The sequence below is a fragment of the Phacochoerus africanus genome, chromosome 4 (genome assembly GCF_016906955.1).
Source record: "Phacochoerus africanus isolate WHEZ1 chromosome 4, ROS_Pafr_v1, whole genome shotgun sequence".
Classification (NCBI taxonomy): Eukaryota; Metazoa; Chordata; class Mammalia; order Artiodactyla; family Suidae; genus Phacochoerus; species Phacochoerus africanus.
The window spans coordinates 150,827,847-150,841,914 of NC_062547.1; the positions used below are offsets into that span (position 1 = coordinate 150,827,847).

The 14,068-nt window shown below is 64.4% G+C and overlaps 1 protein-coding gene across 1 annotated transcript in view; it reads left to right on the plus strand.

Moving 5' to 3' along the window:
• The window catches only part of PPARGC1B (PPARG coactivator 1 beta), a 102,212-nt gene that overhangs the window by 80,941 nt on the left and 7,203 nt on the right, over positions 1-14,068 (plus strand). The window contains exons 5-11 of the mRNA XM_047779032.1: positions 1,053-2,196; positions 3,184-3,220; positions 3,629-3,702; positions 4,737-5,526; positions 8,554-8,629; positions 10,328-10,449; positions 13,037-13,191. Coding sequence (XP_047634988.1) covers positions 1,053-2,196; positions 3,184-3,220; positions 3,629-3,702; positions 4,737-5,526; positions 8,554-8,629; positions 10,328-10,449; positions 13,037-13,191 — 2,398 coding nt within the window. The remainder of the gene's footprint in view (positions 1-1,052; positions 2,197-3,183; positions 3,221-3,628; positions 3,703-4,736; positions 5,527-8,553; positions 8,630-10,327; positions 10,450-13,036; positions 13,192-14,068) is intronic.

Sequence of the window (14,068 nt, forward strand, 5' to 3'; positions counted from 1 at the left end):
TAAGATCCCTGCCGGCGCCGTGGAGATGACACCAAGGAGTCTGGCTGCTCCCGGGGCAGCTGCCAGAGAGCTGGAAGCTCTTGCGTGAACACCCAGGAAGGAAGCGGGTCCCTCTTTCCTCATTGAGCTTCGTGACTTGCCAGCATCCTTGTAGCTCCAAGCCTGCACCCAGCCCCTGCCTCTTGTGCCCGGACGCGGCTGCAGGGGACTGCCGGGTCCAGGCTCGCATCCCGGGGCGGAATCGGGATGCTGTCTTTCTCAGCGGCCTGTGCCCCTTTCCCACGTGTCCCGCTGACCTCCCCAAACAGAGGCCCGCCCCTCGTGTCCTGTCCTATCGGGGGTGGCCGCTAAGCTGCTCCGTGAGCCAGGCTGTCCCTGGAAGCCGAGGAGGCACCCAGGGGCGTGTGACACCCTGGAATCCAGTCTGGCCCCAGCCGAGATGTTTGCAGGGGCAGCGAGGCCCCGGGGGGCAGATGAGGCTGGAAAGGGTGGTTGGCTGCGGCCTGATCACCAGACCCCCTGGACGCCTGGCCACCCCTTCACCCCATGGGCACTGGGACGCGACAGACTTTTTAGCAGCTTTATGCAGGTGTCGTGGACCTGTTTCAGAAGCGTGGCCCGGTGGTTTTTAGGGATGTACAGAGTCGTGCAGCCGTGACCACAGTCCAGTTTTAGAACAGTTCCCTGGCCCAGGAGCATTCCCCAGGGCCCCTGTTGACGGTTCATCGCTGTTCCCACGCCCGTTCCCAGGCCACCACGAACGTGCTTCCTGGCGCTCGCTGAGGCACGTTAGTCAGAGCGGGGCTTTCAGTCTGGAGAGCGCGAGACCCAGAGCTGGGGGGCCTGTTAGAGGCTGCCCGGCCCTTCGTCCCTCAGCGCCTGAGCCCTGCCCGGGGCCAGGCCCCGTGCTGGAAACTGGGGATGGAGTGGGGCAGCCTGGCCACCTCGACGATGCTGGTGAGACAGGCCGGGCCTGGCCAGCGGCTGCAGGGTGGGCAGCGGGGAGAAGCAGTGTGGCCGCCCTTCTCACTCTGGCCTCTTTGCCCCTCCAGACGGACAGCACCCAGGACAGGAAGGCCCCCACGTCGCAGCCTCAGAGCCGGGCCTGCACGGAGCTGCATAAGCACCTTACCTCGGAGCCCTCCTGCCCCCGGGCTAAAGCCCGCTCCCCCGATAGGGGCCCGCCGCCGCCACCCGCCCCGAGTCCCCGGCTGCCGGCCAAGGAGGACGAGGAGGCGGGCGAGGACTGCCCGAGCCCCCGGCCTGCTCCAGCTTCTCCCCGGGACTCTGCAGCGCCAGGCAGGGCGGGCCCCGGCGCCCAGGTTCCCCAGGCGGACGCACAGGCCATGGTGCAGCTCATTCGCTACATGCACGCCTACTGCCTCCCACAGAGGAAGCTGCCCGCTCAGGCCCCGGAGCCAGCGCCCCAGGCCTGCCGCAGCCTCTCCAAGCCGGCCAGGCCCGGGCCGCGGGCCCCGCACCCTCCCAAGGCCGCCTGGCCCGAGTTCTCCATCCTGAGGGAGCTTCTGGCCCAAGATGTCCTCTGTGATGTCAGCAAGCCCTACCGCCTGGCCACGCCTGTCTACGCCTCCCTCGCGCCCCGGCCCCGAGACAGCCCGGCCTCGGCCTCCGCAGGCCACCCGTCCCCCGTGGAGGAGGTGAGGGTCGCGGCTTCACCCAGGAGCTCCGGGCCCAGACCCAGCCTGCGTCCGCTGCGGCTGGAAGTGAGAGGGCACCTTGGCCGGGCAGCCAGGCCGCAGCCAGAGGAGGAAGAGGAGGACGAGGAGGAGGAGGAGGAGGAAGACGAGAAGGAGGACGAGGAGGACGAGGACGAGGAGGAGTGGGGCCGGAGAAGGCCGGGCCGAGGCCTGCCGTGGGCCAAGCTGGGGAGGAAGCGCGAGGGCTCCGTGCGCCCCGTGCGGCGCTCCAGGAGACTGAACCCCGAGCTGGGCCCCTGGCTGACGTTCACTGATGAGCCGCCGGCTCCCGAGCAGCCCCGAGGGGCTCTGTCCTCGCTGCGCCTGGCCCCCGATGCCTGCGACGTGGAGGGGGCGCCGGGCACCCCCACGCACGAGAACAGTGGCCAAGACCGGCAGCTCCTACGGGGACCCCAGATCCCGGCCCTGGAGAGCCCCTGTGAGAGCGGGTGTGGGGACACGGAGGAGGACCCCAGCTGCCCGCGCCTCCCTTCCAGAGGTAGTCGGAGTCGGTGGCCCGAGTGGGGCAGGGACGGGTTGTGGCGGATGCGGCTGCACGGGCCCCAGGGGCCCGGGGCTGGGCAGGGCCTTCCCTCTCTGGCTCTCAGCTCCCCTTCCTGTGTGGTGGGCTCGTTGGGCAGAGCTTCAGCCCTCACCCACTCGCCTGGGTTTCTCGCCATGCGTGGGCCAGGCACCCCTCGGGGACCAGGGGCAGCAGTGCCCTCCCGCTTGGGCTTGTGTTTCAGTGGGGAGACAGGCAACGGAAGAGGAAGCAGAACAGGGCACTAACTACAGCTTGTGATGAGGGCTCTCAATAGGCTTCCTAGGGGGAGTTCCCTGGTAGCACAGCAGCTTAAGAATCCAGTGGCGTCCCTGCTGCGGCCTGGGTTCGATGCCTGGCCCGGGAGTGTCCGCATGCTGCAGGTGCAGCCAAGTAGACACACAGATGCCATCTGGAAAATAAAGACGTCCTGGGTGGCGATGTGACAGAAGGCGTGTGGGTAAAGCGGGGCTGAACTTTAAGTGGCAAGGGTAGTGGCCGTCACTAATAGAGCAGTGATGGATTCCGTGCTTGGCCTCGGGCTGGGACCCCTCAGATCGTCCCCTGTGACCTCACAGGAAGCCCGTGTGGCAGGGAGCCATGGCATCCCTGTTTTCAGGCACAGAAACGGAGGCCAGTTGAGCTAGTGAGTGAGCCGTGCATCTGCCGGGCAGAGCCCTTCGCTGTGGCCGCGGGCTTCACGGCACTACCCGGGTTGGCCAGAAGGGGTCGCCCTGGCACCCTTAGAGCCGCCGCTGCCGCGATGAGCGTGGATTGCTGGATTGCGGTTGCTCCTGTCCTTCCCCCCAAAGGGCAGAGGCTTTTGGGTCACATGCCTGAAGGCAGCGGCTCAAGGCTGTGAAGTGCAGGGGCTCCTCCAGAGAGAAACATCTACCTGCAGTGCCATGTTGGGGAGTCTTACTTGCTTCTTTTTCTTCTTTTCAGACTCTCCGAGGTGCCTCCTGCTGGCCTTGTCGCAAAGGTAGACTTTTAGAAATCGTTGGTTTATTTTTCTTATCTTGTCAGGTGTTAGGCGCTCATCAGCCCACGCGCCTGGCCGGGTCCCCACCCCTGCCCGCATGGCCACGCGGGGCTTCCTTGGAAGGGATTCTGTCTTGAGAAGCTGGTCTCTGCGGGCTCGGGGGAAGCTGAGAGCCCGCGTGGCTTTGGGCAGGTCTCTTTTCTGTGGGTCTCAGGTGTTCCGCTGTCAGATGAGGCGGGCCGCGCGTGTCCCCTGAAAGAGCTCTGTGGCTTTGACGTCCTCTGACAGCTGGTGTGGGGGATCCCCGCCCCTCATGGGCAGCAGAGCAGGGTCTGTCCCCGTGTCCCCTTGTCGTCTCGGGTGGTGGAACCTGCCGCCAACTGGCTTCTCCCTTCCTATCCTCCCCAGCCCCACCAGTGACCCTCCTTTTGGCAAGAAGAACTGCGAGCAGACCTTGGCAGTGGAGCTGTGTGGCACGGCAGGTGAGCCGGGGCCTCGGCTGCTGGGTTGCCCCATCGAGCCGGCCTTGCCGCCACTGCACAGGCTGTACTGGGTCCTGAGATACACACCGAGGGCGTTACAAGGGGAGTCGGGGCCTGGGCTCAGCCGCTCGCTCAGCTGCCAGCAGTTGGCACATGACCTGGTGCAAAAAGAAAGAGACATGAGTCTTTCCCGAAGGAGCCCCGATGGACCCTCCCCACGACAAGTGCTGTTTGATACACACTCTTTCCAAAGCCTGTGCAGAAACACGGCCGAAGGGCAGGCGGGGGTCAGGCTGTGGCCTGGGAGGAAGCACAGGGTACCAGAGCAGCAGGCATCTGAGCTGGGCGTGTGGGGTCAAGTCGGAGAGACGGACGGGAGGAGTACGAGCACACGCAGGGCTCAGAGGAGCAAGACGCGTGCCCGGGGTGGGTCCGCGGCAGACCCAGGGGTCGGGCAAGAGCAGAGGCCCAGAGGGACGCCAGGCTGATGGGTTCCAGCCGGATCCTATGGGCTTCGAGAGCCCCAGAGAGGAAGAGGTTTCGGGCACTGGGCGGGCGCCCTCTCGTGCCTGGGGAGGATGGAGGCCAAGGGCAGGAGCAGGACCGCGAGGTCCCTGGGGTGGTCAAATCCAGGTGGGAGGTTTTCCCTGCACCGCCTGCCCCCCTCCGCACACAGGCGGGGCGGGGGGGGGGGACCTCAGCCATCCGGGAGGGCTTGTGGAGGGACGGAGCAGGAAGACAGGTCTTGGGTGACCTGAGGGCTTCGGCTCCCACTGCCGGGCTGCAGGAGGAATGGCAGGTGGGTTCTCCCTCGTGCCCGCTCCGAGTCGTTGCTGATGGACTGTGAGGAGTCCCAGGCCACGTCTAGGCTGGGTCGGCAGCGCGCTGATTGATCAGTGATGCCTGCCCTCCTTTGGGTTGGGGGAGTGGGGACACAGAAGCTGCTGCTCCGCCGTCCCAGGCTAGGGTCTCGGTGTCCCTCGGGAAGGCCGTCTGTCCCTGCCTCACATGTTGTGTTCCTCTTGCTCGAGCAGGACTCACCCCGCCCACCACGCCTCCGTACAAGCCCGCGGATGAGGAGCCCTTCAAGCCGGACGTCAAGCACAGCCCAGGCCGAGACGCGGCTCCTCGCCTCCCCCCGGAGGGCCTCCCACTCGGGGCCGCCGCGGGCGCTGCCCACACGCTGCCAAAGAAGCACCCGGAGCGGCGCGAGCTCCTGTCCCACCTGCGGCACGTCACCGCCCCGCCAGCCTCCCAGGCTGGTCACAAGCGCCCCTTCTCCTGCTCGTTTGGCGACCACGACTACTGCCAGGTGCTCAAGCCCGAAGGCGCCCTGCAGAGGAAGGTGCTGCGGTCTTGGGAGCCGTCTGGGGCTCCCCCCGAGGACTGGCCCCAGCAAGGTGCCCCGCGGGCTGAGGCGCAAGCCTCCGGCAGGGAGGAAGGCAGCGGCTGCGACATCGGGGCCGCCAGCAAGGACAGCGCGCTGCTGAGAGACCACGAGATCCGCGCCAGCCTCACCAAGCACTTTGGGGTCCTGGAGGCGGCCCTGGAGGACGAGGACCGGGCCTCCTGCAAGAGCCCCGAGTACGACGCGGTCTTCGAGGACGGCAGCAGCAGCAGCGGCGGCGAGAGCGGCTTCCTCCTGGAAGAGGAGGAGGAGGACGATGAAGAAGAGGACTCGGGGGTCAGCCCCCCTCGCTCCGACCACTGCCCCTACCAGAGCCCCCCGGGCAAGGCCGGTCGGCAGCCCTGCTCCCGCAGCCGCTCCAGCTCCAGCTCGTCATCCTGCCGCTCCCGGTCACCGGCCACACGAAGGACCTTCAGGTATGGAGGGTGGTGGCCTCCGGACCCCCGGTTCCAAGGTGTCAGGGGACAGGGAGGCCCTGGGAGCAGGGCTGCGTCTCCCGAGCGGCCTGTGTCCTGGTCAGAGCCCGCGAGGTGGCCTCCGGGGGCGCCGTGGGCCCCTCTGGAGCCCAGCAAAGCCTGCTGTGTGGCAGTCCCGGGGGCCCATCTCCGGGCCCCGAGGAAGAAGAAAACCCACTTTCTGGCCTTTGGGGGCCTTAGAGCTCAATGCACTTGACCCGTGATTCCTCCGTTTCTGCTTTTCTGCTTGTAAGCAGATGGGGTTTGGGTAAACACACACCACGGACCCTTGAACAACCCTTGAGCGTTAGGGCACCAGCCGTCCCCACGGTCAAAAATCGCGTCAGAAACTCAGAGTCTGCCTCCTCGTCCGAGGTTCCTCCGCACCTGCAGGTTCAGCAGCTGCTGCCCGTGCGGGACTGTAGTGTCTACTGTCGGGAAATCCTGGGGTTAAAAACAACAGCCCGCGGAGCCCAAACCCGTGCGGTCCAGGGCTCCGCACACCGCCCGATGCAGGGCCTGTGTGACATTCACGCGCAGGGAAAGATGAGCATAACCTGCCTTCTAAGAAAAGACCCGGATGTCACCAGCCAGCAGGTTCATCCGCATTTCTCGGGGCTGCGCCTTTCACCGTCAGCCGCCCCCTCGGAGCGCTTTCACCTTGGCGCTGGGAGCCTGTGGGAGGAGCCAGTCCTGAAGTCCGTGGGGAGCTGGGCAGAGACCCTGGCAGTCTGGCATATTTTGGTGGACAGGTTGCTTCTGTCTCTGATCACGGCCGGTCCTGGCTCTCCCCTGGGAAGGCCTGGGAAGAGTGGGTGGAGGTTCGAAGCCCTGTGCCCGCGGTGCACCTGGGGACCGCTAGATGGTGCTCTTGGGTGCAGAGCACTGCAGCTGTGTCACCGGGAGGGCTTTGTCACCCTCCCCCCCAGGCTGGCCCCCGCCTCCTGAGGGTCTGGCTTTGTAGGTCTGGGGGTCGCAGTGGAGAATTTCCATTTCTCACCAGTTTGCAGGTAATAACGCCACGGCCAGAGTGCCGTGCTCCGGAGAAACAGAATTCAGGTGATAGGAACAGACTTTAAGAAAAATTCAGCTTTGTATTTGCTACTCTGTGCCAGTAGCTCTTAACTGAAAATCTAATGGAAGCAGACCGCATCTAGCTGGGCGTTCAGTTTTGGGGGCTCTCTGGGCTTCGCAGACACTGATGCGCCAAAGCCCTGAGCTGTCTGCTCCTCATCGCGAACTCGTTTTGACCAGTTTCTCTAAAAGCCCTTCCAGGTCGTAAGCCAGGATGAGTGGTCAGGCGCCTTCGGCCGGGCCCCTCTGAGCGTTCTTTCCCGGGGTCGCTCTGAGTGTCCACCTGCAGCACGGCTCACAAGCAACGGGGCTTCTCTGCCCCTCCGTGCCCCAAACCCCTGATCCGTTTAGGGCCTGTACCCATGGGCTCGTCTGCAAAGAGTTGGGGGCTCCCTGCAGCCCCCCTTGGAGCCTCACTTTCCTCTTCTCACTCTGGGGCCAAGTGCAGGGCTGGCTGACTTTGCCACTGGAGAAAGCCAGCTGGTTCCCTCGGTTCCTGCTCTCAGCGGCCCGGCACAGCTTGGTGGCCAGAAGCTTGTGAAACCTGTCATCAGCCTCTTCTCCAGATCAGCATTTCTTTACCTGTGATGCCACCACCAGACCTCAGTCGATAGGAAGCACCTGAGGCGGGTTTAATAGCAAACCTCAAGCCCTCCCTGCGGTGTCTTCCAGCCACTGTCAGCTCTTCCGGGGGGGGACGGCAAGCCCTGTTGCAGATGGATGCTGCTGCTCCCACTTAATAGCATTTTAAAGTTTGCACGTCCGTCCCTTTCTGTTGCCCCATTTGAACTTCAGAGATGCACCTGGAGGGAGTCTGCTGCGTCTCCCCATTTAATGGATGAGAAAGCTGAGGCTCACAGGGCTTCCCTAGAGAAATACAGTCAGCAGTTGGTGAGCTGTTCTGGGCCACGCATCTGTGGCCTGTTCTGATTCCATCCTCCCGCATGGCCGAAGAGGGGGTGCCATTGATTCCCGCTGTTTTACAGGTGACGGACTGGAGAGGCATCCGGCACCCAGCCCAAGGTCACCCAGCAGGGAGGTGGCAGAGCCAGAATCGAAGGCAGAGCCCCTGCTTCTGTCCCTGCTCATGGGATCCCTTTCCCCCAGGGAGCAGGCAGTGTGTGTCGGAGTCGGGCCGGCTGCTGTGCTCCTTCCCCTCCAGCCTGGCCCTTGGAAGCAGAGCCCCGCGTGCAGGGGCAGCAGGGTGCTGGCCTGTGGCTCTCAGAAACCTCTTTGCGCCCGGCAACCGGGCAGATTAGCTCACGGGCCGCCCTGGCTATGGCGGTAGCAGTTGCTTCTTGGCCGGACGCTGGCCGCTGGAGGGAGAGCAGAGTCCAGCATCTGCAGAGCGCCCGCTAGCTCTAGCTTCCCCACCTTTTAGCTTTGGGCAAGTGTCTTATTGAACCTGGGCCTCGGAGTTTTCATCTGGAAAACGAGGAAGCCTAAGACCTCATGGTTGTTTGGTTTTTTTGGCCGTAGTGAGCAGCGGCTTGGTGCGGGATCTCAGTTCCCGGACTGGGGATTGAACCCGGGCCGCAGCGGTGAAAACCCAAGTCCTAACCACTAGGCCAGCAGAGAGCTCCCCTGGGGGATTTTTTTCATCGGGTCAAATACCATGAGCAAGAGAAAGGGCCCCTCTGCCCTAGTGGCACAGAAAGGTCCCCCAGGGTCATGACGAGCCCTGCAGTGGGCCAGCCCCTCTCGTCCCAGGAGCCGGCAGAGGGCACGTGTCAGGCCCAGCGCTCAGCGGCACATGCAGCCCTGGGGCCGCGCCGCGGGGGAAGCCGGGCTCCCGCAGGACCGAGTCCCAAGGAAGCCAGAGAAGCGCCCCTCGGCTCCTGGAGCTCGCGTGCCCCGCCCGTGCCCTGGTCCCCGCCGAGTGTGAGAGCTTGTGCTTTGCTTGTCCACTGACAGATGTGAGAGCAGAGGGCCGTGTTCAGACGGAACGCCAGGCGGCCGGCACGCCAGGAAGCGGCGGGAAAAGGCCATTGTAAGTGACCTGGGGTCCCGGAGCGAGCGAATGGGGGTGAGCAGGGGCGGCAGGAAATGCCAGGCCTTCGAGGGCCCAAGCCCTCTGAGGGTCTCCGGGCCTGCAGAGCACACTTCGATCCCTCACGTTTAGCAGAGCACAGCGTCGCCAACAGGCAGCAGCAAGGGGCCCTGGCAACATGCGGCCGTGGGCGAGGTGAGGGCTCAGATCGGAGGCTTGGCAGGGCCGGGACGGGGCAGAGCCTGCCCCGAGCGGCCCTCAGACCAGCCCTGGTCCACGTCTCTGCGACCGCGGGCCGCTCCCCGCTTCCCTGAGAATCGGTTTACTCGCGTGTGCACAGGGAGTTGAGCCTTGTAGCTCTGAGGGTCCCCCCGGCTTGATCGGGGCTGTGGGACTATGAGAGCCGGTCCCTTCGTCCCGACCCATCTCCCTCATCCTCCCCGGAGTTGGCCGCAAAAGCGCCCGTCGGGGCCCTGCAACCAGGGCTGCCCGGAGCTAAAGCCCGCCCCTCGCTGGCAGGAGGAAGGAAGGGAAAGGCAGCCACCCTTGACCCCACCCCGCCCCACGTCACCTCCGGGCAGGGGCGGGGCCCAGGGTCCCACCGCTCTCCGCAGGCAGGTGCTGCAGGCCGCTTGGAATCCGTGCGCGGCCGCCCCGCAGTTGTGACATGCCTGGCACTGCTCCAGGCCCTGGGTGACCCAGCAAACAGGACAGACGGGTACCCCCTCGCGTGGCTGGGCCGGAAGGGAGCCAGCAGACTCGTCACCTGAGCCGTAAACACTGTGATTACAGGTGTGGGGCCCGCTGTGGCGCTAATCGCATCACCACTAAAAGGTCTCCAGCGGTCCTGTTTTGACTGGAAGGAGGCTGTGTGTCTGTGGTCGTCTGGAGGGAGCTGGGCTAAAGGAGCCACCGCGGGGGATTTGGGAGGGCAGTGGCCGCCGGAGGGCGGGGGGGCGTTCCTGCAGCCGTCGTAGCTGCGCCTTGGCGGTCCTGGGCTGGGGTGCGCAGCCCCCGCGAGTGGACGCAGGCCCTCCATGGTACAGGAGGGGCGCTGGAGAATCACTGCCCTCAGCCTCTTTGGAGAAGGCCTGTCCGGACCAGCCACAGGAACAGAGCTGGGGCTTCTCTAGCACATCAGAGTGTCTTCCGGTGGCGGTGGCTTTGACTGGATCCAATCATAGGTGGTAGAGTAGTTGGGGGGGGGGGGCTTCTACCACTCCCTCTCCTGGCGGCTCCAGGGGCCTGGCATCGTGCAGGTGCCCTCTTAGTTACAGTGTCTACACAGCACCCTGGCAAAACCAAGGACAGTGGGGGCTCCAAGCCCTCTGCCCCTGCCACATGGCTTTCCCCCCAGAGGGGCCTGGCCCTCGTCTCGCCTGTTCCCACCCCCCCGCCCCTACCAGAAAAAGTCAGGCCCAGAGCAAATCCAGAAGCTGCGTGAGTGGCGCTGTTCTCCTGCCTGCTGTCCTCCAGGCCCTCATCATCCCTCTAAGCAGAGCAGTCGCTTCCTTTGGGGCCACGTTCCCCGCTGACCCTCAAGGCAGGTCCCTTGGGATGGTGGCACTGTCTTTTCTCGGACTCCAGCCCCAGCTGGTGTCACTCGTTCAGCCGGGTGACCTGGACTGGGGACCGTCCCTGAGGGGCTCCAGGAAGCCAGGCGGTGATAACCAGTCCCTCTCTGTCCCCCTCGGGCAGGGCGAAGGCCGCGGGGTGTACATTCGCAATCTCGCCAGCGACATGAGCTCCCGCGAACTGAAGAGGCGCTTCGAGGTGTTTGGCGAGGTCGTGGAGTGCCAGGTGCTCACCAGGAGCACGAGGTGAGGCAGGCGCTCGCGGGGCTGGGGTGGGGGGCAAAGATGACGGGGGCTGGAGGCCGTCTGCAGAACAGACCTCCCGCGGGCCCAGGAGCAGAAAGGGGCTGGCCGCAGCCGTGCCACCGAGGAGCAGCGGCGACCTGTACTGCCAGTTGGCTCAGCGAGGAGGCGGTTCCCATACGCTCTCTCCCTGTCACATGGGTGCACCCACTCTGGCCACCGCTGTCCTCTGGGGAGCACAGACAGGTTAACTGAGCAGCTAGTTAGTGGCAGAGCCAGATCTGCAGCCCACGTGTCGGTGTTCGGTTTTCCGCCCTAGACCTGGTTCAGGGCTGCCGACTGGCCCTGGGGCCTGAAGGGACGCCTGCGTGGCAGTCTCTTCCCTGAAGCCACGTTGCCCCATCCCTCCATCCCTCTGCACCTGCCGGCCTGGCGGTCCAGTGGTCCGGCCTTCCGTTGTGCCAGGCAGCCAGGTTTTTCCTCACTCACCCGGGGCAGCGGTGCTCTAGCTGTCGAGGTCAGCAGGAGTAGGTTGGTGTAAATGCACAACTGAGATAGCAAAGCTTTGCTGGTTTCGCACCCATCCTAAAGGATCTCCTGTTATGTTTGCAAACAAGTTATTCAGGTTTTAAGATTCTAATGTAATAATATTTCAGAGCTTCAGGGAGAGAAGAGTTTGCCCATGAGAATCCTTACATGTCTCATATCCTTCAGGGCGGTCCCAGAAAATACCGAAACAGGAGAAACAGGAGCCCTTGTGCACTGGCGGTGGGCGTGCAAAGTGGTGCGGCCGCCGTGCAAAGCAGCATGGAGGGCCCACCAACCAGGAAACGTAGACTTTTACCATTTGGTCCACAATCCCTCTTCTGGGTATTCAGGCAAAAGAATTTACAGCCAGATCTTTTGCTTTGTCTTTTTAGGGCTGCACCCGTGGCATGTGGAGGTTCCCAGGCTGGGGGCTGAATCAGAGCTGCAGCTGCCAGCCTAGGCCACAGCCACAGCCACACCAGATCCGAGCCGCATCTTTGACCTACACCGCGGCTCATGGCAACACTGGATCCTTAACCCACTGAGAGGCCAAGGATCGAGCCTGCTGAGCCACGGCGGGAACCTCCGAAGTCAGGTCCGGAGGAGATTCACGCACATCTGTGTTCCTAGCGGTGTGATTCACAGCAGCCGAGGGAGGGAACAAGCCGGGGTCCTGTGACAGAGGGGGCGTGAGGACAACGCGTGCACACGCGGCAGAACATGAGTCATTCTTCAAAAGGCAGGGGATCAGGAGCTCCCGTCGGGGCTCAGTGGAGACGCCCGACTGGGATCCATGAGGTCTCGGGTTCGAGCGATCCCTGGCCTTGCTCAGTGGTTAAGGATCCGGCGCTGCCGTGAGTCTGGGGTAGGTCGCAGACGCGGCTTGGATCTGGCGCTGATGTGGCTGTGGTGTAGACCGGCAGCTGCAGCTCTGATGGAACCCCTAGCCTGGGAGCCCCCATGTGCTGCATGGGCGGCCCTAAACAGCAAAAATAAATAAATTAAAAATAAGGAGTCTTTACGCAAATAGAACTACTTAAATTTCTCTGCAGTTCAGGATATCAAGTGAGATAACGTGTAAAAACAGGTAAGGAAATTAATCTCTGAGATTAATTCATTTGTGACGATTTAAAAAGCATTCGTAAAGCTCAGACATTGAAAGAGGCAGAAGGGTTCCACCTGCGACCGGTTCCGAGGTGTCAGGAGATGTGACAGCTGAGTGTGTGTCAGGCCTGACTTTCCACTCCCTTCTTCACCTTGGCACCTCCTTGGGCGGGCCTCCCTCGTGGTAGCAAAGTGGCTGCCTGTGGCTCGCAGCTCATCTCCTACCCAGGGAAGGAGGAGTCTTCCCACCATGGTTCCAGCAAACACATGGGGTGGAGTCTTGGGGGTTCTGCCTTGGGTGACGGGTTCATCCCTGAAGAAATCACTGTGGCCGAGGAGGTCCTCCATCAGGGGACTTAGCTGGCATCCTGAGCCCACCTGAGCACAGGGCTCTGTCATCAGAGGAAGGGGAGCGCATGCTGAGCGGGCGTCCGCATCTGCCGCCAGGAGATGTGTGGAGCGCTGGCCGTCCTCGGGAGGTGACGGCCACATGGGCGGCCAAGGAAGTGGTGGCCGAGGCTGCCTTTGAAGGGAGTGGGAGTGGTAGGATGGAGCGGGGGTGGGGCGAATCCCAGAAAATGGGAAGTGTGATGAGAGGTGGGGGTGGGGGGCGAGGCGCATCCGCTTTCGTGGCAGGAGGCCTGAGTTGGGCTCCCCGCTCTGCCGCCTGCCTCTGGGCCAATTCTGAGCTCGCAGAGCTGTTTTCTCCCCTGGGTCCCCTCTCTCGGGGGGTCCCCCCTCTCGGGGGTCTGAAGACTGTGGGAGACGATGCGTGGCGACAGGCCCCTGCAGACCGTGGCATTCCGCCTGCTCCCGCTGTCACTGCCTCACGCAGGTCAGCCTAGAGTCCTTCCCCGGGGACCAGGTGACAGACAGGGTTACCAAGTCCTGGTGCTTTTCTGGGCGCACCCAGTGACAGGGGTCCTGCTGACCCTCTGCCCTGGTCCTCTCCCCGCAGAGGCGAGAAGTGTGGCTTCGTCACCTACCGGCGCTCCGAGCACGCGGCGCTGTCCCTGCGGAAGGGCGCGGCCCTGCGGGGGCGCAGCGAGCCCTCCTTCCCACTGAGCTCCGGGGGTCTCCGGCGCTTCTGCTGGCCCCGCTACGCTGACTTCGGTGAGTTTGCGGGGCGCACATCCCAGTGGAGCCCCGGGGGCAGGGGCCGTGGCCTCCGGCATTGACACCTGGAGCCCCCTCTGGGCGCGGCCCCCGCCCGGGGTGCCTGTGCTGATGGAGGCCCTTGGCCTGGCGGCCGCCGTCCCCACCTTCCTCTGGCCTCTGGTCTGTCTCGTCCTGGGCCAGGACTGGTGCCAAAGAGATGAGGCCTGTGGGCCTCTGGGAAGGGCCAGTCTTGTGTTCCCAGCGCCCTGGCACAACCGTGGCCCCTGCCCCCCTGGCCGCTCGGGATCCTGCGGGATCCTGCCCCGGGTCCATTCATGGGCTGCAGTGCAGCGGCCTCGGCCCCGCGCCTTCTCCTCTTGTGGGGACAAGTCGGCGAAGAAGGGCGAAGCACCCTTTCGGAGCGAGCTCTCTGTGGGAGGGGTCTGATGTCACGTCCGTAGCACAGGCCTGCGTGTCGGGAGTCCTGGGGGCTCCAGCCAGGCCTGGCTCCCCCCGACCGCGTGTCCGCCCCGGGGACCCAGTTCCACAGCCACGCGACAGGGCATCTCAGCTTCATGGGGGGTGGGGGCTGCCTTCTGTGTCCTCCGAGGCGTTTTGCCAACGGGCAGGAAGGTGGGGGGGGTGCGGAGGATACCGGGCCGGAAAGGGGCTCTGCGGGCCCTGGTGCGGCCTCTCTCCACCCTGCCAGTGGGGCAGCCGCGGCCCTGACTCGCCCGTGACACGGCGCAGGGCCCCCGGCAGGATGGCAGAGTCTGCGCCCGCTGCCAGGTGCCCCGAGTTCCCTGGCCACGTCCGCTCCGTGGGGCTGGCCCTGGTGGCAGGTGTTGCCGGCCACTCTCTGTCGCTCACCGACTCCTCCACCCCCGCCCAG